Consider the following 24,078-nt stretch of genomic DNA (forward strand, 5'->3'; position numbering starts at 1 on the left):
GAAGAAATAAGCTATCTAATAATAAGATTTTTTTTTAAAAGTATGTTTATAATTTAATTAATTAATTATATATGATAGTGAAATTAATTAAAAATTCTATTGTTAATTTTTTAAAATAATTCTCATGAAAGAGAGAGATATAAATATGAAAATAGAGTTCTGAAGGCCTGTTGGCAGCTCAATTTTTTTTGTAAAACCCACTTCACAACAAAGCTAATCCCAGCTCACCGAGGCCCAAATATCGACACACAGGAAGAGTTTGACACGTAAGCACTACCTCAGATGCAAATCCATTAGTCAAACTTCGAACTCTGCTATCACTTTACCAAAATACCCCCATGACGACTTAATTTCTTATCAGCATTTCCTTATCCTTGCTCCTCACTCTACGAGCTCAGACAAGCCATAGAACAATGTCGTTAATGGCATCAACTCTCCGTCGAAAACCAAACGACAGGTCGTTTATTCTTCAATCACGACTATTCAGCGTATCGAAATCTGGTTGCAAATCCGATGATAAGCAACAGCGGATAGAGAAGATTTTAATAGCCAACAGAGGAGAGATTGCTTACAGAATTATGAGAACCGCTAAGCGATTGGGGATTCGAACCGTAGCCGTATACAGCGACGCCGACAGAGACTCGCTTCACGTGAAATCCGCTGACGAAGCTATTCGCATCGGCCCACCTCCGGCTCGGTTGAGTTATCTTAATGGCTCGTCCATTGTTGACGCCGCGATTCGAACTGGTGCTCAGGTTCTCAGCCCTATCTCTCTCTACTTATCTTTTGACGATTTATTCAGTAAATGAGATAAGTGTTGCATTTTTTAATTATTAATTATTCGAAGTGCTTCTGAAACTGTCAAATGTGCTTATAGTGTCTGGCTGAAATAGATGGATAGCAGTCTTGGGGATTGTTAAAGTGACTGGAGTGTTTTTAGTGTAAAATTCTGCCTTTACTGTCGGTAGAAAATTCTAAGTAGATGCTTTTTCTCTTCTTGGACTGGACTAGGAATAAATGGACTCATTTTTGTTGATCCACAATCCACAATTGGTTTTGTTAGACTAGGAATAGGATGATTTCCTCTTCTTTGATCTACAATTGGTCCTTTCCCTGGATTAGGAATAAGATGGATTCTTTTTTCTCGGGTTCAATTGGGATGATTTTGCCATTGAATGCTATACAAAACGGAAGGGAAAAATCTGAGGTGCCTGCCAAGATATGTGTTAATTAGGGATAAAAGAAGGCAATAGTAGAAAATAAGTTTCAAATTGTAGTTTCAAAAGTCCAAAGCTTAATTAAGGGTTTTAAACTTGGATTTGGATTCAGTGATGAATTGATCTTTGTTTTGACCTATTAGAAAGATGTAGTTGGTAGTTATTGAATGAGAAAATATAAGTAATTAAATATTAATAGTATATTTGTTATAAATGCACGCGTGATTGAAGATTATAAAAAAGTGAGCACAACTTATTTTAGCATTGGATCCAAATTTTTTAAACTCTACCAAGACAAGGGAAGCCTAAGGATAAAAATTGCCCCAATAATAAATAGTCATAAGGATAAAGGCTCCAAAGGAAGGAAATTGCTGAGGAAGAGGAACTAAAAGCACCCGAGAATGGATTTTTTCGTGAGAAGAAAGACTCCCGAGGATGAGGATAAAATTATCCTAGGAGGAGAAATGCTTAAGGATCCCACCCAAAGGACAAGATCCTATCCTATTCCTAGTCCAAGGAACAGACAACCATTTGGGGATCAAACTGAAAATGTAATTGGGGATCAAACAAAAGAAATCCATCCGATTCCTAGTCCAATCAGAGAAAGACCATTCCATGGAGAATTTTTTTATTTGACAATTGGGGCAAAATTTTGCACCACCAAATGCTTATTGGAGAAGCACTTGATTTATTCTTTTCTAGAAAGCTTTTTCTTGGATACGAAAGCATTTGACGCACTTTACCTGAGAGCACTCTCAAATAGATGCTTAATTGTTTTTCTAGTCCTTGAGTAATTTAAAAACTTGTGAATTGAATAGCTGTGATTGTTATGATTGTGCTAGTTCTTTGGTGCTTCTATTGTGATTAGCCAAATAATTTGTTTATCAATTCTGGGACATGCCTTTCAGAGGGAATATCTTGTTTTTATAAATAGGCTATCCACCCTGGTTATGGTTTCTTATCTGAAAGTGCGGATTTTGCTCAACTTTGTGGAGATAATGGTCTTACGTTTATTGGCCCTCCAGTGTCTGCTATCCGGGACATGGGCGACAAGAGGTGCATGTTAGAACGTCATTTTTTTATGAATTATTTTGGTCATTTATTTGATTATTTAATTGACTGATGTAATATTCAATTATTCATATACTAGTGCATCAAAGAGAATAATGGGTGCCGCAGGGGTTCCACTTGTTCCTGGGTACCATGGCAATGAACAAGATATTGATCTTATGAAATCAGAAGCAGCTAAAATTGGGTATCCTATATTAATAAAGCCAACTCATGGAGGTGGAGGAAAGGTGTGTTATAATTAATGTGCTTGTTTAATGGTGATTGTTACATGGTTAATGCTAAATCAGCATTATTGCATGATCCTGGTCTTATACCTTTAAACTTTTTTGGTTGTTCTATTGATGCAATTTTTGATTTGAATGCATATTGTTATTTATTTTGATATATACCTCCCCATCGACAATTCAAAAGGTGAAACTATTGGAAGTATATTAAGAAAACGTTATTAAAGCTTGTTCATGGACAAAATAGACCTATTTTTATTATGTAGCATATTAAAGTTCTATCAGATGAGGTTCTCACTGTTTGCAGATTTTAGGGGATGAGAATTGTGCAAAGTCCAAATGATTTTGTTGACTCTTTCTTGGGAGCACAACGTGAGGCTGCTGCTTCGTTTGGCATAAACACAATTTTGTTAGAGAAATATATTACTCAACCAAGACACATAGAAGTCCAGGTATTTGTTTGGTTTCTGTTTCTACAAATGTTGCCGTTCTGATTATAATAAGCAATGAGATTTTATGATGTTTTATTCTTATTTGTGCAGAATTAAGCTTCACACAATTTTACTTAACTTGGATAACTTTATGGTTCAATTCTTTTAGGAAAAAATAAGCTGCAATCATGATGAAGTTGATTGCCTGTTAGGTTTTCTTATTGCATTATTAGATTTTGTGTGCATTGTTGTAGATTTTTGGGGATAAGTATGGCAAGGTGCTGCATTTGTATGAAAGAGATTGCAGTGTGCAGAGAAGACACCAGAAGATAATTGAAGAAGCTCCAGCTGTAATCATCACTTTCTATGTTTTAGCCTCAGTTTTTTCCTTGTTTATCCACAAAAGTTCTAATTGAAACTCCATTTATGCAGCCAAATGTGACTCATGACTTCCGTGCCCTCTTGGGCCAAGCTGCTGTATCTGCAGCCAAGGTGACATCATTTTCCAATTCAATCTGTTGATCAATGTGATAAATATGCTCAATTTGCTAACTATATAACTATGTAACCAAATGATGATGGATACCATTTATATATAAAAACAGTGGATCACTCTTCGGAGGATCAAGTAATAATGATTCGCATGCTTATTTCCATGCTGTGGATGATATCTATCCTATCTCGTTCAGGTGATAATACTAATACCTTTTCCTTTCTTAATTTAAAGGCAGTTAGTTATCACAATGCTGGCACTGTAGAGTTCATCGTTGACACAGTATCAGATCAATTTTATTTTATGGAAATGAACACCCGTCTTCAGGTCACCACTCTTCTTTTCTTGTTATCTTTTATCCACAAGCTTGACAAAGTACTTGTTTAGATAATGCATGTTTTATTGTAGGTTGAACATCCTGTGACTGAGATGATTGTCGATCAAGATCTTGTAGAGTGGCAAATTCGTGTTGCAAATGGAGAACCTCTTCCCCTGAGTCAATCAGAGGTGCCCTTATTAGGTGAACCTCTCCTATGCTAAAGAGTCATAGAATACGACTTACTACCGCCAGCATGCCCTGTTTTAACCTCCAAATTGCAGGGAAATTCTGAAATATAATTTGACATGTTTAAATTCTAATTCCTCAGTAATACATATCCAAAGTAACTACATTTAAGCTTCTGGAACTCTGATTTTGGGGTTTGTTTCTGAGGAATTCCTTTTTTTCTTCCTTGCATAATGAGCCACTCTTTTGACAGTAATTTTTCTTATCATTTATTATTTTGACAGGTCACGCTTTTGAAGCCCGAATATATGCTGAAAACGTTCCTAAAGGATTTCTTCCAGCGACCGGAGTTCTCCATCATTATCATCCTGTTCCAGTCTCTTCCACAGGTGGAGTTTCATAAAGTACAAAGTCACTTATATACAGAAACAAATACCTCATCCTCGTTATTGACAAACTGTGCCAGCCAAGTTGATTCTTGCTGGGTCATTGTTTGGTAGATTTGGTGTTCTAGGTGTTTACCAATTCACACCCTTAGTCCAATTTTTCAGCCTTTATTGCAGTGGAAAATAGCATGTGAGATGAGATAATTGTTGTAACATCCAATTTCTCAGATCTCCATTTTTGCTGATTCAAGCAAACTGCCGCTTCTGTCATTTTTCTTATGTTGATTTTGCCTTTAGCAGTTCGGGTTGAGACTGGAGTTGAACAAGGAGACACCGTTAGCATGCACTATGATCCAATGATTGCAAAGCTTGTGGTATGGGGCGAAAACCGTGCTGCAGCACTAGTCAAACTGAAGAATTGCCTGTCTAATTTTGAGGTACGTCCTCTGTAAAATTATGTTTTCAACTGCAGTGTGAGAGGTCATTTTATTAGCCATGAGAATTTCCCATTTGAGAACTCAGCTCAGGGTTGAGTTTTTGCTATAGTTCATTTGATGAATCTCTCACCAGATACCTTGACTGCCGTGGATCAATTTGGAATGGTTCTAAATATGGAAGTCTTCTAATGTTTGTTTGTACAAGTAAAATGTGTAGTTGATTAAATTGAAAATAATGATGGTTCAGATTGGCAGGTGGTTCTACATGTTTTAAAATTGGTAGTCCGATGCTGGTGAAAAATCTATATATTTTATTTAACTTTTCATTATGCTTCCGGGTGTATAATCATAGACAGCCAACTTATTCATGAGTCATAATTTTATATTTTACCTTTAAGATGTTTGTTAGGGTTGATCATTGACAGTCATTTATTGTCAGGTTGCGGGTGTGCCAACTAATATTAATTTTCTCCAAAAACTTGCTAAACATCGGGCATTTGAAAGTGGGGATGTGGAAACCCATTTTATTGAGCAGCATAAAGATGAACTATTTGTTAAACCTAGTCAGTCCGTATCAGCAGAAATGAATAGTGCTGCAAGACTAAGTGCAACCTTGGTAGCTGCATGTATTTTTGAGAAGGAAAAATCTACTTTAAAGGAAAGTCCTCCTGGTAAGTTGGAGGTCCCATTCTTATGTTCAGATCTATGTTAGCTGTTTGTTAAGGATAAGAGTGTCTTAGTATCTTCATTTTGCAATGTTTCCAGGGAATCACTGCTTACTCTCCATCTGGTATACTGATCCTCCTTTCAGAGTCCATCATCATGCACGGCGCATTATGGAGTTTGAGTGGGAGAATGAGCATGATGACAGTGGCTCGAAGCTTTTGACACTTACAGTAACTTATCAGGCAGATGGGAACTATCTGATTGAGGTGATTCCTCCTTTAATTGCATCGTTGGTCATGTTTAAGGGTTCCTTTATCTCTCTCTTTTTCTTCTTTTCATTACCACAAACTAGAATTGCTTCTTTACGTAATCCAAGTAATTTTGTCTATGCATATGCAGATGGGAGAAGATGGTTCGTATATTTCAGAAGTCAAAGCAACATATCTAGGCGAGCATAAGTTTAGAGTTGAATTTGATGTTGTTAGCATGGATGTCCATTTAGCTGTTTATAACAAGGTAAATGCATTCTTCAAGTGTATTTGATGGTTTGTTGATTGATTTATAGCATACTTTGGTGGATCTAGTTTCTTGATGCTTGTCCAAACAGAACTTTGGTACATCCAATTAAGGTAGTTTTTAAATTGTGCTTTTGTAATTTGTAGTGAAACTGTATACCTACTAACCTGAGTTATATGTATCATGCCCTCACCTTATCTGGCCCTACCTGTTGCAAAGGAGTACTGATATGGCATTGTAGAGAGTGAGAGCGGAAAATCGTCATAATCACTTACATATTTTCAGTTTTAGGCCTGTCTCATTGTAGTATTGAATTGATACCTTCTAATATGGGTTGGCAGGGTCGGATAAAGCACATTCATGCATGGCATGGATTGCATCACCATCATTTTAAACAAAAGTTGGGGCTCGAGTTGCCTGATGAAGACGAAACTCAACATAAAACCAGTTTTGAGACTGCAACTGGTCCTCCAGGATCTGTGTTGTCTCCCATGGCTGGTTTAGTGGTCAAGGTTCTTGCGAATGATGGGACAAAGGTGGAGGAAGGACAACCTATTTTAGTCTTGGAAGCAATGAAGATGGAGGTTGTCTTTTTCCTACAATTTTGTATATTTCTCTCCTGTTACCCAAAATCCCTGATACAATTCATCTTATATAATTTCTATAGCATGTAGTGAAGGCACCAACTACTGGGGTAGTCCATGGGCTTCAAGTGACAGCTGGACAACAGGTTTCGGATGGTAGTGTTCTCTTTAGGCTTCAAGGTCAGTCATTTCTATTTTTAACTTATTTTGAGCTAAGGATTTAGCTTTAATGCAACCATTGGTATCACTTGTTGCCTCATCAACGTTAGCCGTGCATATACAGTTAGCAGTGCATGGTTTTGTTGTGCAGTTTGTTCAGGACAACCTCATACACTCATTGGTAGTTTGTTCTTTTGCCTTCTGTAGTGAATTCAAGTTTAGAGTCTGTCGCTTTTGCTTGTTCATGACTTAATGGTACAAGAATTAAATTTCAAGAGAATGCACACGGTGGGTGGATCTGCTCTAAAAGCCTCCGACTCTAGTCATCAGAATACCAATCATTAACTTGTATTATAGGGGGGAAAAAAAATCTGATGTAAAAATCACTGGATTACATGCAAACTCTTAGTTTTAGACAATGACAGGATTGCACTCAAACAGCATTTGGAATAGCACCTTGTTTGCTAGCCCAGGAAATCATTGACAGAACAACCGTAATATGCTTGTGGATTAAATCATTGAAGCAGGGGAGATGCTACCTTTGTGGTGACCTGTATAACGTATAGCTAGTCCATAAGATATTGTAATAGTGCTGCTTACGAATTATGATGTTTATGGAGTAATTATTCATTCTTTTTTGTGATTCTTAAAACAATATCTTTGATTACGTGAATTTATAATGGTCAAAGCAAAGTTGTTAGTTATACACTGTATCACTGAACGCAGGTTGAAGTGGATCATATGCTCGGCCAGGATGTATAGAATCTATTGTGGAGTTCCTTTCCATTACAGAATCTTGCTCGAGAATCACGCAGCATGTATCAATGAATAAAGGATTTGACCAACTGAAACTACATCTGTTGTTAACGGACAAAATTCAGATAAGCTGCTAAGTACATATTAATAACATCATTGAAGAAAATGTTAGTATCATCAAAGCTGAAAGATGTAAACAAAAACTCTTTGTAAATTACATTCCATCTGGTGATAATAGTCTTTTCAGTTCTTTCTCAAGCACAGTAAATCTTCTTTCTTTCTTTTTTCTTTTTTAATTTTTGTTAGTCAAAAACTCAATTGATTATGGGTCATAAGTAATGAAAGTGAAAATGCGTGCCTGTCATTTATATATTTTGCAATCAGGAATGGTTCAAGAGAAAAGCGGGGTTTTAGCAGGTCAACATATTTGTTGGTTTAAAATCTCGTCAATAAATAAATGTACATTGGACTTTTTTCGACAAATTGACGTTCTCTCAGCACACGCAATGCCTGTGTGGCCACGGCCTTGTTACATTTTTCTATTCAGTGGGGTTTCTGGTTCTCGACTCCTCGCCTAAGTCAATTGGCTCTTATTCCAGTCTATTCTAAGTCGTCGCTCATTGTAGTGCTGGGGACATTACTGCCAAATGTTCCACCCTGAGACTGCATTATTCCACGCTTTGGATTGAAATTGGAAAATGCTGGATAATGATCACATTTTCACGAGCATCAAACGTTTCGTTCAAGTGACGAAGACGTATTTGCTCTGTTTCAACTTTCAAACCACAATCAGAGTATCCTCGTTCTCCGAAAGACATAAGCTAATTGAAGTGATCCTGACAAATTGAGCTGCTAGTTGTAGATGCATTTATATGCATCAAACAAAGTAACAACCAACTTCGAATATTCAAAGCAAAATGGATCGTTTTAACAAATACTCTGGACTCGGTAGGCAGAGCAGAAAGGGATGTCAATGGGGTCAAATCACACTTATCATTGCATTATTGTGACACAGCTCCCTTAACTAATCATCTTCATTATTATTATTTCTTCAAATAATTGAGATAAGATTGCAAGTTTGTGATGTCACATTAAAACTAATCATACTTCCTTACAAATGTATTAAATTATGCATATGTAACATCTAATTCTTCAAACGTGGGGCACATATGCACGACATACAATCCCACAAAAAGACAGTAGCCGTTTACCGAGTCAATGAAGTTACCCAGAAAAGGAAAGAAAAAATTGCCATTGGAGGAGTAGAGTAGACCTTATTTATGTTCTTTTTATTTGTTTAATAATACTGGTCGTATCGAATAGGACTACGGACTTTAAGACAGATTATTTTAATTCGCAAGAGAAGATCAATTGCTGGAGTTATCTTCAGCATTATTCCTTTGCAGGAGGAATGGGGAATATTCTGTTCACATGCATCTAAAATTACAGAAAGAGCCTACGCCATTCGTTCGGGGAATGGAATATATTTTTGCCGTGGGTGATTGGAATACGAAGAATAAACTTATCTCAGCTGGGCTTCTATTTTAACGTTTTAGAAAACAGTAACAATTTCAAAGATTCAACGTTGAATCCTTTGCCTTTTCCAGCTTCTAGAAAGTCGTTGGCTGCAGTAAAATGTAACTTCTTCTGATTTTGGATAAACAGCCCAAAACACCCTTTTGTAAACATTTGAAATATTTTATCATATATATTAATGAACTACTATTATTATTATTATTAGGTCAGGACTCAGAGTGGCTACCAAATTTAACTGAAAGTTGATAGCGTAACAAAAATCTAAAGGGGATTTTGATTAAATGCACGTAATCCCTTTGGGATGATATGAAGGTTCCAATTTTAATATCATGGACATCTTTATGTCTACTTCGAAAATCGATATTAGGAAGATAGTTGTCAACTGAATTAGATTTCCTTCTAATTTACACAAAACTCCGAGAAGACGGTAAAATTACAATGTCTAGTTGTGGCCAATATAGGAATCAGAAGCTCCATCGGATTTCTCCAGCACATATTATTATTTTTATATCCTTGAAAAGTTAGAAGGGTATTTTGGTCAATCAGAAAGAACGAAAATCTTAAAATACCGGTAAATTCGTTAAAAGGGACAGGTAAATAAGATTAAAATAGTGTTTGATATGAAGCAGTCAAGCAGTAAGCAGCTAATTTAGGCCACAATCCCCGCCTTCACTATCTCCTCATATTTCAATTATTTTTCTTTTTCCTTTTATTTTTATTATTACTGTTTATAAAAATTCTTTCAACTTTCTTCCAATTGGTTCTCCTTTTTTACTTCTAAATTCTCGTCCACAAAACCCTACTTTTCTTCTGGAATATTTGATTCTGTCCGACGATTTATACCTTTCTTCGCCTTTTCTTGCTTTTGTGTTTTTGTTCCCCTGTTTCTGGGGTTTTTCTTTTTTATTTCTTAAAAAAAAAAATTTTTTTTGGGTACATTTAAAAATTTGTTCCAGTTTTAATTCTTGGTATTGGGTATCCATGTGTGTACCATGGAAGCGTCGTACTTTCGGGTTTTGATCCTTTGATATTTTAAGGGTTTTGAGCTCCACGTTTGTGGAGTCTTGGTTTCAATTTTTAAGAAGTTTTTATTTTGAAGTCCACAATAGTTAATTTTGAAAGAAAAAATATAAATTTTTTACTTTAATTTTTTTGCTTGTTTTTACTTCTGAATTGTTTTTTTTTTTTAATTTTGAAAAAAGATAAGAGAAGCAAAAATATTTCAAAATAGTTTTTTTGTTCTTGGCAGTTTGAACTTTGTTTCTTGGAACAAAGTATTGCATAAATGGAATCCAGCAGTGTTGATGGAGCGGAAGGTGCAGTAAAGAACGAGAAAGCTGATAATAACGAAGGAGATAAGGCCTTGCTTTCGAAGGTGAGCGATATGAAGAGTCCTAGCAACAAGGACCTGTTCTTTAGAGCTGATAAGATTGATTTCAAGAGCTGGGATATTCAGCTGGAGAAGCACTTGAGCAGGGTTTGGTCGAGGGAAAGGGAAGTGCTTCCTCGAAAAACTGAAGAATGGGAAATCGAATTGGCTAAACTTGACATAAGGCATGAAATTGCTCGTGGGACTTATGGGACTGTGTACCGCGGCGCATATGATGGCCAAGATGTTGCAGGTATATATCTTTGCTTTTTCCTGTTTGGAATTTGAATCAGTCTAGTGATGTTTGATGATATGTGATGACATTGAAATTTATTTATTTGGCTTGATTTTCTGGTTTAACTGAAGAGTTCCTTTCTTTCTTGAAGTAGAAGGAAAATATTTGTGTATCTTATACACTAATCGAGAATAGCTTGAAGACATGATGCTACTGTAGGTGCCATCTTATAGCCTATAGGTGCCATCTAGTTGAGGTGGTAAAATCTATTGTCTTAAAAACAAGAGCTCTGGGATTCAAATCAAACATGATGGGGAGGGAATCGGGTTGCCATTACGGTAAATGATATAAAAAGAAAAAATGACATGATGCTGCTGATTATAATTATCTAATGAGACAGTAGGCTAAAGTTACTGTAATGTGAAGAATCAACTGCATATATCTCCTATTGAAAAAACTTGAGGTTTCAGAAAAAATTACCTTGTATTTTTGCTAGAATTATCCTCCTGAAATTCTTACAAAATGTCATTCTCTTGCTAATTGGTTGACTTAGGTTCAGATAATTTCCTCCTCATGGACCTGTGTTCATTCCCTGTGCATTGGTGTGAGAGTTACTTTACTTGGACACCCTGTTTCTATAACCGCTGGACTTCACCTTACTTCTGTTGAAATTAACTCTGATGACTGTTTTATCATATTGGGATTTTTCACATAATTATTGATAATCTTCATTTCATAAACTCTTGACGATTTCTGGGTAATCTTCTCTTTAAATAATGCAATCATTCAATGTAGATTCTTCCCATCTATCGGACTTTGGTTCATTTACTTGTGTTGCCGTACCTACTTTTCTTTCTCACGTGCTTAATTTTGGCTTATCAAATCATTTAGCTTATATTCAGTATTCGTTCAAAGCTTATATTGGTCATAGTGATTTATTAAGGCAGCTATCATTTAGTGAACATTAGAACTCATCATGATTGGTCACTTGCTGTAATTATTCAGCTGGATTTCTTCCCTGGTTGGTGTAATGGATGCCAGTTATTTCACACTTCAAATGATGTACTTTATGATGCACTAGAAATCAGAAGACAAATAATTAGCGTGCAATCATATTTCTGTCTTACCAATGAGGCGATGATCATTTCTATTATTTATATTGCAGTGAAGATATTGGATTGGGCGGAGGATGGGATGGTCACATCTGCTGAAGCTGCTGCAATTCGGGCATCATTTCGGCAAGAGGTGGCTGTTTGGCAAAAGCTTGACCATCCAAACGTAACCAAAGTAATAATTAGTTTTTGTTTACCCATAATAATATGGATGTCCTAGTTCTTTTTATGAGATCCATAACAGTCGACAATACTGGTGCCTCACAGTTGTCACTGGCACCATTATGAGTAAATTTAGTTAGAGAGTGCGTTATTGGGGATTAAGCTCAAGGATTTCTGTAGTTGCATAAGATGACTTGGCCATTTTAACTTCCTTGACACTTAAGTTTGCTCAAGTTTTCTTGGCCTGACATATTATTTATATATCTTTCATTCTTTCTATAATCCTGTCATAGTTTACCTTACTTAGCCTATCATGACTTGTTTGAATTCATGTTTTGAGTTTAGAGTTTTTAATTGTCTGTTACAGTTTATTGGAGCTTCAATGGGAACAACCAATCTTAAGATTCCTTCCCAAAGTGCTACGAGTGACAGCCATAATTCTCTTCCTTCCAGGGCTTGCTGTGTTGTTGTTGAATACCTTCCAGGCGGGACATTGAAGAAATTTTTGATCAGGAACAAGAGGAAAAAACTTGCCTTTAAGGTTGTGATTCAAATTGCTTTGGATCTTGCTAGAGGGTATGTGTGGAGGATAATTATTTCAGACTTTTTAAAGTTTGCCCTGGGTATTTAAGTTTTTCAATTTTTTTTTCTTTAAATTCACTTTTGCAGATTGAGCTATCTTCACTCAAAAAAGATTGTACATCGTGATGTTAAGACAGAAAACATGTTGCTAGATGCTAACAGAACTTTGAAAATTGCTGATTTTGGTGTTGCTCGAGTTGAAGCTCAGAATCCAAGGGACATGACTGGGGAAACAGGAACTCTTGGGTACATGGCCCCAGAGGTACCCACTTCTTTATTTGCAATTCCTCAAAGGCGGTTTTCTGCTTTATTGCTGTTATCGTGTTGACCTTTTTGGTACACTTTTATACGTAATTTTGTCAAATGTTAAATGAAAATGGCTCTCTTTTTTCTGCTCGTAAGTTCATCTTTCCTTTAAAATCCATAAAAGCATTTTGACACTATTAACTGATATAGGTACTGGATGGGAAGCCTTACAATAGGAAATGCGATGTCTATAGCTTTGGGATATGCCTATGGGAAATCTACTGCTGCGATATGCCTTATCCCGATCTTAGTTTCACAGATGTTTCATCTGCAGTTGTTCGACAGGTTTGTCTGCTATATGCACTTGCTTCTTTCAGTATAAGTATTCAACCCCTGGAGAGCTTATCAATATTACTTATCTATGCACGCACGCCTAGCTTCAAGCATTTATATTCAACTTGTATGCATGGCTAAGTGCTTATTAGCTGCAGAATAGTTCAACTGAACCTGAGATGTTTCCAGCTTCAATACATGATAATACATTATAAATGGTTTTTACAGAATTTACGACCAGATATCCCAAGATGTTGCCCAAGTTCACTGGCAAGCATCATGAGAAAATGTTGGGATGCAAACCCGGATAAACGCCCTGTTATGGACGAGGTAGTGAAGCTCCTGGAAGCAGTGAATACAAACAAGGGGGGTGGAATGATACCTGAAGGTCAAGCACATGGCTGTCTATGTTTCATCCCAACTCGGGGCCCTTGATTCTTTTTATTTTCCATTTTACCACTCATCTGTGCGGATGAAAGAATCAGAGCAGTTTATTAATTATTACCGCGCCTGCAGCTGTGTTTATTGATACTGAGTTCATACGTTTCTGCAGTCCTATTTGATGTCCACCGTGTTTTCAAATGTATTGAAGCTACGCTTTCGATTTGTGCAATTATTTTCGTGGTCTGAAGTTTTATTCAATTCCAAACGTTTCAGTTATTGCAATACATAGTACATGCTTGGAGATATTTCCCCTGCACTTATTACATATAAATTGGCGTGCTCTTGAAGCAAGACCTTCATATTGATGAAAATTACTGGCTTCCCAAAGATGGAGCTCATTTGTTAGCTTTATACTGAATGAAATTGAACAAAGATTCCAAAGATTCCAAGTGCCGAAACATTATATGTATTTTTTTTTTCCAAAAAAAGGGAAAGAAACAAAGAAATGGAAGTGCAAATCTAAATGTTCCACTAGAGAGCTAAAGTTTAGTAATTTGTGAATTCCTTTACCAGGAGATATGGAGATTTGAGAATGCAATTCGATGCTGCTGTTGGATAGCTTGCTGCGTGCTAGTAGTGGGAGAATAATTGATTCCACAAATGTGCTTTTTTTGTTCATTTGGATACATCGTGGAGGATTGGGGAACATATGCCGTGTTCTTATGCCGAAGTTTATCTCCATTTTGCTTGTTGAGGGCCATCATGTTTTTGATATCACATCATCCTCGTATATGTGCGTACAATTATTCTATTAAGAAAATCTGATGAGGTAGCGTTTACATTTTGAATTGAAGTGGAAATTTTAGGATTGAGAGTGTGGAGTGTGAGTGGGAGTGAAGAATAATTTGTTTACTAACACTAGAATGAAAACATGGAATTAAGATCAAAATCTAATTTATGTGTTTACTTTATCTTAAATTGAGAGTAAATATTTTTAAATTATAATTTTATCCTTATTTAAATAATTATAATTTTTAATTACTAAGTTAATAAAAAATATATTTGATGAATAAATATTTATTTTATTATATTTGTAAATTTATAATAATTATTAATATTCTTAATTATGTACATCATAATTTTTTATTAATTTTAATTTTAATTATGTAAATTAAAAATTATTGATAAGGGCAATATAAATGAAACATTTTTACTATTAACATAGTATGAAATTAATATTTTCTTATAATAAACTATTTATTATTAATATTAAATCATTACAATACTATTATTTTTAAATAAATATAATAATATTATTTTTAAGTATTTAACTTAGAATTAATGTAAATTATTATTTAGTTAAATATAATAATATTATTTAAATAAATATAATATTATTTATTTATTTTATTAAATATAAAATATAAAATTTAATAAAAGGAGGTAAATATAAAATGAAAATTTATTTTATTTTTATTTAATATAATTAGATTAAATTATTAAATATAATTATATTAAATAATTATAATATTATTTAAATTAAATATAATTAAATATTATATAATTATATTACATTTATTATTATATAATATAATAATATAATATTATTTAGTACAAAATTAATATATTCTTAGAATAAACTATTTATTATTGTTAATTATTAATATTAAATAAATATAATACTATTATTTTTAAATAAATATAATAATATTATATTTTTCAAATAAAGATAGTATATAGTAATATTATTAATTCTCTATTAATATAATAAAATTATTTTTAAATAATTTTTAACTTAGAATCAATGTAAATTATTATTTAGTTGAATATAATACTATTACTTAAATAAATATAATATTATTTATTTTATTTTATTAAATATTAAATATAATAAAAAGATGATAGAAAATGAAAAGGTTGGAGTGGATTCTCACTCCCACCTCTCCCCATGAGAGTCTCACTCCCACTCCCCACTCAAAAAATGAGTGGGGTTTACGGAGTGAGATTTCCAATCATTCCTTAAAATGTTGAAGTAAATACTGGAATGAGAAGAATCCACACTCCTCACTCTCACTCCAAAAAGTAAACACAACATAAATGTATCTACAATTAACGAGGATATTTTATATGTTGGGATAGGGTTATCGACTCTATAAATTTTTCCAAGTACTTTATACACTCACGTGCTTAATTTAAAAAATTAAACTTCTGTTTTTTATACTTTTTAAATGTAAAAAAAAAATCTTACTTAAGTAAGTTAAATTAATTTACTCAAGACACCAATAAAACTATTTACTATTTAAATATATATAACAATAGAAACGAATTATATTGTTAAAAACTTCTTTTACGTAAGTTTCAGTTACTAGTTTTTATTTATTAAAAAAATATGTTCAATATTAGTTTACTTCTCAATTTTCTAACAAAAAAATTGAAACCCCCCCCCCCCCCCCCCCGAAAAAAAGAAGAAAAAGAAGACTACAAAAAATGGAAGAAGAAGAAGCAGGAGAAGAGTACAAAGATACTTTTTTACTTTTTTTTTTTAGATTAAAAAGCAAAAATATGACAAAATATTATAAAGTACTGATTTACTTCTTGTTTAATTAAATATTATTTAAGAGATTGGAAATAATATTTTAGAGTTTATGGTAAGAGAATTATATATTGAATAATGAGTATGTTATATGAGTGTTCGAAATAATTATATTATGTTAATTTACAAGAGAGAAAGCCTTTAATAGTAATCCTTATAATAAAATATTTTATCAAAATAAAAATATTCTACTAATTTTTAAAGTGTAAATAACCTCACCGTAGAGGATCAGGCTATGGTGCAACAGTGGCACCGTGCCACAGTTGCACCTAGCGGAATCCCACCGTAGATATTGTTTGTGCCACAGTTGCACCTAAGGGGAATCCCACCGTAGATATTGTTTTCTAATAAAATAAAAACAAAGTACAATGCCAAATAATTCTAGGACGAATGTTTTTAATCAAATTCTCAAGTTATTTCTGTTAATTTGAAGTATGGTAGCTTTAAAACCACAGATTATGAAAACAAAACAAAGAAAAACTCTACTTATCAAATAAATATGTATTTTGTAAATTCAAGATTCTCGCCTGGGGGGTATATCTTATCTTGTGAATATTTATGTGGAATTGTAGAATATTGCAGAGTTGTGGGGGGTATTTGGAAAATTCTTGATTCTCTATAAATTAGAAACCGGCGTGGGGACGGGCGACATTGCGGTGATCTAGTTGTTGAGTTCAGTTTAGCGACTTACTTACTCATCCAATCAATGTCGTCTTCGTTAATGACGGACTTTCTAAGGCAGTCGGGCGGCGCCGCCGTGATTGACGGCGGACTTGCGACGGAGCTCGAACGACACGGTGCTGACCTCAACGATCCTTTGTGGAGCGCCAAGTGCCTTCTCACTTCCCCTCACCTCATTCGCCAGGCAAGCCACCTCTCCTCTCTGTTTCTAAATCATGCTCTGCCATAAATCTTACTAACTATGTTTGTAGTAATTTTTATTCCTTTTGCATTTTGAAAAATTGGACATTTAGATTTTATTATTATTAGTGGTAGTAGTTAGTACTGCGCTAGATGGTTAAAAATTCAGTACAGGTGTTTTCTAAAGGCAGTAATGTCAGAGTAAGATAAATGTAGCATATTTTCTTCATGTACTGAGTTTGGCAAATGGAGCAGGTACACCTTGACTACCTGGAAGCTGGTGCAGATATTTTAATTTCGGCTTCGTATCAGGTATTAAAACCTTTCTCTCTATCTGTCTAGTTCATTGATACTGTTGCTATTTGAAATTTATACTTGGTTTGAACAGGCGACGATTCAGGGGTTTGAAGCAAAAGGCTTCTCTAGAGAAGAAAGTGAAACCATGCTTAGAAGAAGTGTGGAAATTGCTCGTGAGGCACGGGATATGTATTTTGAGAGGTGTAGCAAAAGTTCTTGCGATAGTGTTACCGATGATAGGATTCTCAAACATCGCCCAATACTAGTTGCTGCATCTGTTGGGAGCTATGGCGCATATTTGGCTGATGGATCTGAATACAGGTGAGTCCAGCCTGCTTAGTGAAGTCATGTGATGCAGCGCATCATCATGGCATAAGCAATGTGGTGCAGCTTCATTGGTTTTTGATATCATTAGAATCTAGTTGTTCACCAGTTGAAAGCACTGGTTTTTTAATTTTTATTTCTGTTGCCCTTTTCACTTGAGCTTTTTATGCTGTAAATGTGTAAATATTAATGAAATATTTTGTGTAATTCATGGTCATATGGGCAGGAATGATAATTTCATTTCCTATCCTATATAATTTTCCGATTTCTGTAGCACGAATCACAGACGAAACCCCCAGTTGAATCTGCTAGCATCTGCTGTGGTTTGATGTCCTTAATGTGATTGCACTTCATTAGCTTAATGGACAGTTTAGTAATCATCTGCTTTCTTCGTTGTCGTTGTTCTCTCTCCTATTTACAGTGGAAATTATGGTGATGCAATCACGGTGGAAACACTGAAAGATTTTCATCGCAGAAGAGTTCAGGTCCTGGTGGAATCTGCTCCTGACCTGATTGCATTTGAAACAATTCCAAATAAGATAGAAGCACAGGTATTGGCCAAATGCTTATAGAAGTTTTTTTTTTTTTCCCCTCTCTCCTTCCTTATATTAAAGTTGCCATATTGTTGGTGTCGTTTTCATTTTTTGTTAAAAGAGTAAAAGTATTTAGATTGATTTTATTTTCATTTTTCGTTGTTAAAGGATTAAAAGTATTTAGAGTAGATATTTGTTGTATCTTTGTCAGTAAACGGCCTCACTGAATGAGTCGCTGACACAAGTCTTTAGTTCCTCATTATAATGTTCAGTTTATTTTCCTTTGTGGACGTTCAAAATGTCTGAGTCAAAGCATTATTTGTGGAGTAAATTGCCATGAGAACAATTTTCTGAAAAGAATGTTTTTTTGCTATGATTTTGGAGCTAAATTTCTCTTTTTTTGTGCTGTGGTCTTGCAGGCTTATGCCGAGCTCTTAGAGGAAGAAAACATAAAAATTCCTGCTTGGTTTTCTTTCAACTCAAAAGATGGTGTCAATGTTGTTAGTGGCGATTCTTTGCTTGAATGTGCCTCAATTGCTGAATCTTGCAAACGAGTAGTTTCTGTGGGAATTAACTGCACACCTCCTAGATTTATTAGTGGGCTGATATTAATCATTAAGAAGGTAAGATTTTGTGCTTCTAATCTTCCCCTAACAATACTGGACAGTATACATGCTTGTCAACTGCAAATAGTTGAGATAGTTACATATTTGTTTCTCTTTGTTTTTCTGTATTCTTCTACATATTTCTACAATTCATTTTAGCCTTTTGAGTTAACTTGTGTGTTTATATATCTGTGCGGCACTCTGCTTTCTGGCAAACTAATCTTCATGTGTAACTTGTTCAGGTGACCGCTAAACCGATACTTATCTATCCCAACAGTGGTGAGTTTTATGATGCCGATAGAAAGGAGTGGGTGGTAAGTTTCTTTTTGGTCTGAACTATGATTTTATATTTACATATGTGAGAATGTGTCGAAGAAATAAAATTGTGGATTGGCTTGAAGCTTAGTGTTATTTATGTTTATCCTTGATCGATGGTGTTTATCTTTGGGAAGCAACACATATGCCCAAAGACCACTTCAAGTTTCTTTCATCAATATACTGATGATATCATTCTATAAGTCATGTTCTCGTGTGCTTTAGGAGTGTATGTGGATAAATTGTTTATTGCCCGATAATGACTTTTGTAGGTGGCTTTTTCTAACATTTTATAATGAGTGTAACAACTATATGTGCCTTGTTTGGATTTTGAATAGAGTGAAAAAAAGAAGGGAACTAAAAATGCTTAAAAGACAGTTAAATTAAGCAAGTCAATATAAATTTCCTTATTCCACATGGTAACATTCCAAACCAACTTTCTATTTCTTTCTATTGCAGCAAAATACTGGGGTTTCAGATGAGGATTTTGTCTCATATGTAAGCAAATGGTGCGAGGTGGGGGCCTCCCTTGTGGGAGGTTGTTGTCGAACAACTCCTAATACCATCAAAGGCATATACCGGACTCTTTCCAATAGATCTTCTGTTTTGTCCCTGCGGTGACCACAATACTCATGCATAGTGGGAATTACTGGATTATGGATCCAACCCTGAAACCCTTTGAAATGTCTAACTTCTGTTTTGCCCCATGCATGGGATGGGGAGAGGTGAGCCTGATTTGAACTCATGTGTGCTAGTCTGTTTTCTAATGTGACAAATACGTCGCTAGTCCTTATGTTAATAATCCTTGATGCCACTTGTATTATCTTGTTTAGAAAATGCTAATACTGGCCTATGTACAGTAAGATCGAACCTTTATACATCCTAAGCAATGCACACTTGGTTATGAAGAAATTTCCAATCTGTTGTTATTTCGTTAACATGATTTTGTTCTTTCACGTTGATGTGTTGACTTTTTGGGCCTATAATTGATTGCAGATTATTTCATATAGAGCAATGCTAAAGAGAGAGAAAAACGAGAGAAAGACGAGAAAATTTTACTCTCTCTCTACCCAGCCCACTTTCTCTCTCTTCCTTTTCAATACACTTTCTCTCGTTTTTCTCTTTAGCATTTTTCTTTCATATATGGAATGGCTTTATTAATGTAAATAGTAATTACAGATTTTTTTTTTAAATTTTTTAAAATACATTTTACTGAATAGCTATGCTAGCAATAAGATTGCGCATCTGATTAGAAAATGAAAGCAAAACCAGAAAAAAGATTGAATCATGGTAACTGAGAGTAATTATTCTACCTATTCTGCCGAGGGTGCAGTGTTAATATTTGTCGAATGTAGTGGCCGTCATAGTTGCATTTCTGTCATGTACATGGGCGATGCTTAGGACTAATTTTTTAAATTAAATATTTATCTCATATTTGGTAATTAAATTAAAAAAAAAGTGGATGAAGTTCAAATTGAGTTAATCAATCATGGGATTAGTTATCTTAATTTTTACACGAGTCTAAAGAGAATTAGATTAAACAATATTTGTCCCTTTATGACATTTTGTTTATTTATTTATTTACAATATTTAATGTTAAAATAATTAGTTGAAAGTATATTATGTGTCAACAAAATTATTATTTGGAAACATGACATTTATCATTTGATTATTATATAAATATTTTTAAAATATTTGATAAATAATAAATCTTATTTAGTTATTTTAATTATATTTTATTTCATAAGCAATAATATACATCATATATAAGACTTACAATGTGAACAAATTTAATTGTTCTTATTAAATACTATTTAACTTCACTTATATTTAATTTAACATAGCCTAATTCAATATCAGACCAAACATAGGACAATAGTATATTTAATACAACTTATTCCAATCCAATCTAATTCAATTGCGAGCCAATCGTAGCCCATTGGTCCTTAATAGCGGTGCATATCAACGTAATCTTACTCAATACCAGCCAATGTTTCTTAATAAGACTCTGTTTGATATAACTTTTCAAATACAATTTATTCAAGTAGCTCTTTTATAAATATAGTTTTACTATAAAAAAAAATTAATTGTTTGGTTGTAAATTAAATTTTTTATTAAAAATTATAAAATTACTACAAATTTTTAAAGTTACGTTATAAAAAGAATGAAATGAAAATGTAAAATAAATAATGAGCATTTTAGACAATTGAGCTTTTGAGAAAAGCTCTTCGACCTCAACTCTCAAAAACCTAAAATTTTATCTTTTACTCATAGACAAATAACTTATTTAAGCCTCAAAAGTCAAAACCTTTCTTAAAAACAACTAAACAATTGAAAAGAACTTACATGATTAAATAAATACTTATATCTATTAAATAAACAACACCAAACAGCAATTTATATTCTTCTATATACAATACAAAATGGCTTAGCGTTGACCTTTCAAAAGAGGCTGCTATACTACTCATCCACCATTAATTGCAGAGTCAAGCCTATAGTATATCGGTAACCACAACACAACATCCCAATATTGATAGTGAAAAGAAAAGCATCTACCTAACAAAATTTACATATCATTTCAATCTAGTCATATTTCATAGAACAAAAATAGGGAGAACTGGTACTTGTCCCTCAGTGATTTAGGACAAGTTTGTCACATTGGCCAAAATAGAGATCTCCTAGTTTTCTGTCTACAAGCTAAATTTTTTAATCAGTTGATGGATCAACCCTTAAACTCGCATTCCAATTTCAAAACAAAGGTCTACCTTTGGAGTTGCTTCTATGGTGGGTATAACGTGAACTTCCAGGAAACACAAAACTATCCCAAGAGCCATAAGTCTTGAGGTTATTACCCCAAGAACAGGGTTCTAACAGAGCCATATTATGCAGGGGGCCTGAAAACAAATAGACTGGACTACAATCCCTTCCTATTTCCTAATTTGGCTCCTACCATCAGCATAACTAAGCAGCCTGGAAATTCATATGAGAAACAATAAAGTAAACATCTACATATTGCAACACACAATGTACTCAAACTTGTATTCACAAGAACTGAGTCAATGAATTATAAAAGTTAGAAGCCAGTCTGTTTCCTACAACGTTCTACAGGATACTGCAAGTGTTACATACCAAGAAAACAGGGCTCTAAGCATCAGATCACGTATCAACTATCAAACCCAGAATAAATGCCACTTTCTCTTAACAACCTCTTCTCCTCTTCTACATAACTTTTCCCTCTACTAGCCTGACCAAGTTCTCTTTTTCTCTTCTCCTTTTGGGAGAAAGAGAGATTCTTCTTCTCTTTCTCTTTCTGGGTTTGAAAATTTGTCACTTGCTCCCCCACTGCTACTGCAGTCCTTGTTTTCTGTTGTTCTTCAGACGATTCTTCAAGGACTTTAGCTTCGCGATGTTCTCTGCCAGTAGACCAAGTCCAATCTGGCGTTACATCTTCTTTTGGTGGAGGCACCTTTAAAACTGATAGTCCACCTTTATAGCCGTGTCGCTTCAAGGCTTCAAAATCGATAGCACCACTCTTTTTCCCTCCAGAGCTAACTGTATGCATGCAGCAAGAAATACATACAACATAAGAAAGATGGAAATGCTTGCGAAAAAGAATGTTTTGTAAAAATTAGCAGGCAAATATAGCAACAGTTGCGCATTTCTACAGTTCCACCGACCGATTCCAGGCACATTCTTCATCCAACGTCAAAAAAGTTAAAAAAAGGCTAGGGTTTTGGTACTCATCAACATGTGTTTTCAATTCACAATGATTCTCTAAATAAATTAAACTTTTTTTATGCAATAGAACCAACAACTTATTTCTAGAAGGGCCATCATAAAACAATAAAAGGTAGGTAGTAATTGGAAGAATAAAACAACTACACTTTGTCAAGTTCTAACAAAATTCATTCACCGATGCAGCTATTAGGCTATTAAGCTATTAAATTTAGCTCTCAAGGCGAACTTCATATTTAGGTTCAAAGCACAAAACATGAAACTACAGGCACGAACAGATAAAATATGTACAAACAGACTAACGAGTTCACTCAAAGAATGATTAGACGGATTCTAAAAGAAAGAACCTTGAGCAAGTTTTTTCTTTGGGTTGCCGATATCGTCATCAGATTCGGCATCTGAGTCTGATGATGACGATGAATCGTCATCCTTATCACTCCAAGAAATCGCCCTCGCCCTCTTCATATTATGAAGATGACCACCTTCGAGTAAGCCCTAAATTAAACAGCAGTATTAGTGGACTATAACCTCCAATTTGATTCCACAATTTTTTTCGCGTTTTGCGAATCGATTCGTTCACGGATGGGGGCTAGGCCGGGAGGGTAAATAATGCAGAGCAGAACCATGAGGAAATTGCACCGTTGCCCCATGATTGTGGCTTAATTCTAGAAATATGACGAATTCATAAGGAAAAGTCGTAAATATCCTTAAAGAATAAAGAGAGTATATTTATTCTCCATTTTTTACCCATCCATATATGTGTGTGTAGGGATACAAACAACCTTTATGTATTTATATTTTCTTACGACACTTATATTCATACTCGATTTACTTACTTGAACATGGCTGAGTAATTTAAAAATTATTCAATTATTATCCAATTTAATTAAAAATTACTCAATTATTATCCAACTTGCATTTTATCATAGCCGAGTAGTTTTTCAACTACTTGACTATCATTTATACATGACAATGGTCAAATAAATGTTTTAACTATTATACTTTTACTTGACCATACTTGATAAATAATTTTATACGAATTATGACAATTCAAAATATAATTTTAAGACACATGAAATTATTTTTTTAGGGAATCGGGGGAAATATTAGAATAGTCTAAACCCATATGATCACCTTCACTTTATTAACCACAAAATAAACCTAAACGTTGAGAAAGTGAATGGGAAAATTTGAAGTTGAAATGAAAATTGTGTAACTTGTAATTCACAAATAAGGGTATTTCAATCTTTATGCAGGTAAAGTTGTCACATAATAAAAAACTGGAAAGAATGGCACATATTTAAAAATTAGACACTTTTGGGGGTGTGCATTCATTTAAAAAAAAAAAAAAAACCTCCTAGAACGAAACCAAAATGAAGTGTTTGGCTTATATTATTTTAGCCTAACTTCA

General features: G+C 34.2%; 4 protein-coding genes across 9 annotated transcripts; 3 read left to right on the top strand and 1 right to left on the bottom strand.

Moving 5' to 3' along the window:
• The first annotated feature begins 362 nt into the window (after positions 1-362).
• On the top strand, positions 363-7,706 carry LOC18047899 (methylcrotonoyl-CoA carboxylase subunit alpha, mitochondrial). Of its 6 annotated transcripts, none has more exons than XM_024188065.1 (16): positions 364-755; positions 2,152-2,273; positions 2,368-2,515; positions 2,827-2,964; positions 3,198-3,293; positions 3,376-3,435; positions 3,671-3,763; positions 3,845-3,956; positions 4,226-4,330; positions 4,625-4,764; positions 5,204-5,435; positions 5,530-5,696; positions 5,830-5,946; positions 6,288-6,530; positions 6,614-6,710; positions 6,897-7,362. In XM_024188065.1, the coding sequence occupies exons 1-16, from the start codon at positions 414-416 to the stop codon at positions 6,935-6,937; spliced, it is 2,253 nt and encodes a 750-aa protein (XP_024043833.1). In that variant the 5' UTR covers positions 364-413; the 3' UTR covers positions 6,938-7,362. The 6 variants fall into 6 exon arrangements, with proteins under 6 accessions (XP_024043837.1, XP_024043833.1, XP_024043834.1 ...); XM_024188066.1 differs by having other exon boundaries at positions 365-755; positions 4,628-4,764; XM_024188067.1 differs by lacking the exon at positions 6,897-7,362 and adding an exon at positions 7,416-7,706 and having other exon boundaries at positions 366-755.
• A 2,461-nt stretch (positions 7,707-10,167) lies between these two features.
• Positions 10,168-13,680, top strand: LOC18047900 (serine/threonine-protein kinase STY13). Its single transcript, XM_006443959.2, has 6 exons — positions 10,168-10,603; positions 11,751-11,872; positions 12,227-12,435; positions 12,529-12,703; positions 12,898-13,032; positions 13,249-13,680. The coding sequence occupies exons 1-6, from the start codon at positions 10,267-10,269 to the stop codon at positions 13,453-13,455; spliced, it is 1,185 nt and encodes a 394-aa protein (XP_006444022.1). The 5' UTR covers positions 10,168-10,266; the 3' UTR covers positions 13,456-13,680.
• A 2,983-nt stretch (positions 13,681-16,663) lies between these two features.
• LOC18049302 (selenocysteine methyltransferase) lies at positions 16,664-19,859 on the top strand. The gene is made up of 7 exons (XM_024187733.1): positions 16,664-16,862; positions 17,114-17,170; positions 17,247-17,476; positions 17,901-18,030; positions 18,432-18,635; positions 18,860-18,931; positions 19,392-19,859. The coding sequence occupies exons 1-7, from the start codon at positions 16,704-16,706 to the stop codon at positions 19,551-19,553; spliced, it is 1,014 nt and encodes a 337-aa protein (XP_024043501.1). The 5' UTR covers positions 16,664-16,703; the 3' UTR covers positions 19,554-19,859.
• Positions 19,860-21,942: 2,083 nt separating this feature from the next.
• LOC18049303 (UPF0690 protein C1orf52 homolog) lies at positions 21,943-23,304 on the bottom strand. The gene is made up of 2 exons (XM_006443962.2): positions 23,015-23,304; positions 21,943-22,484 (listed from the first exon to the last, which is right to left on the bottom strand). The coding sequence occupies exons 1-2, from the start codon at positions 23,130-23,132 to the stop codon at positions 22,096-22,098; spliced, it is 507 nt and encodes a 168-aa protein (XP_006444025.1). The 5' UTR covers positions 23,133-23,304; the 3' UTR covers positions 21,943-22,095.
• Positions 23,305-24,078: the final 774 nt, after the last annotated feature.

Source organism: Citrus clementina, unplaced genomic scaffold (assembly GCF_000493195.1).
Source record: "Citrus clementina cultivar Clemenules unplaced genomic scaffold, Citrus_clementina_v1.0 scaffold_3, whole genome shotgun sequence".
NCBI classification, from domain to species: Eukaryota; Viridiplantae; Streptophyta; class Magnoliopsida; order Sapindales; family Rutaceae; genus Citrus; species Citrus x clementina.

Coding starts and splice junctions, on each gene's coding strand:
- LOC18049303 (XM_006443962.2), bottom strand. CDS start 23,132: ATGAAGAGGGCGAGGGCGATTTCTTGGAGTGATAAGGATGACGATTCA. Junction 22,485..23,014: donor AAAGAAAAAACTTGCTCAAG/GTTCTTTCTTTT, acceptor GCATGCATACAG/TTAGCTCTGGAGGGAAAAAG.
- LOC18047900 (XM_006443959.2), top strand. CDS start 10,267: ATGGAATCCAGCAGTGTTGATGGAGCGGAAGGTGCAGTAAAGAACGAG. Junction 10,604..11,750: donor TGATGGCCAAGATGTTGCAG/GTATATATCTTT, acceptor TTTATATTGCAG/TGAAGATATTGGATTGGGCG. Junction 13,033..13,248: donor CATCTGCAGTTGTTCGACAG/GTTTGTCTGCTA, acceptor TGGTTTTTACAG/AATTTACGACCAGATATCCC.
- LOC18047899 (XM_024188065.1), top strand. CDS start 414: ATGTCGTTAATGGCATCAACTCTCCGTCGAAAACCAAACGACAGGTCG. Junction 3,294..3,375: donor TAATTGAAGAAGCTCCAGCT/GTAATCATCACT, acceptor CCATTTATGCAG/CCAAATGTGACTCATGACTT. Junction 6,531..6,613: donor TGGAAGCAATGAAGATGGAG/GTTGTCTTTTTC, acceptor TAATTTCTATAG/CATGTAGTGAAGGCACCAAC.
- LOC18049302 (XM_024187733.1), top strand. CDS start 16,704: ATGTCGTCTTCGTTAATGACGGACTTTCTAAGGCAGTCGGGCGGCGCC. Junction 18,031..18,431: donor CAAATAAGATAGAAGCACAG/GTATTGGCCAAA, acceptor GTGGTCTTGCAG/GCTTATGCCGAGCTCTTAGA. Junction 18,932..19,391: donor CCGATAGAAAGGAGTGGGTG/GTAAGTTTCTTT, acceptor TTTCTATTGCAG/CAAAATACTGGGGTTTCAGA.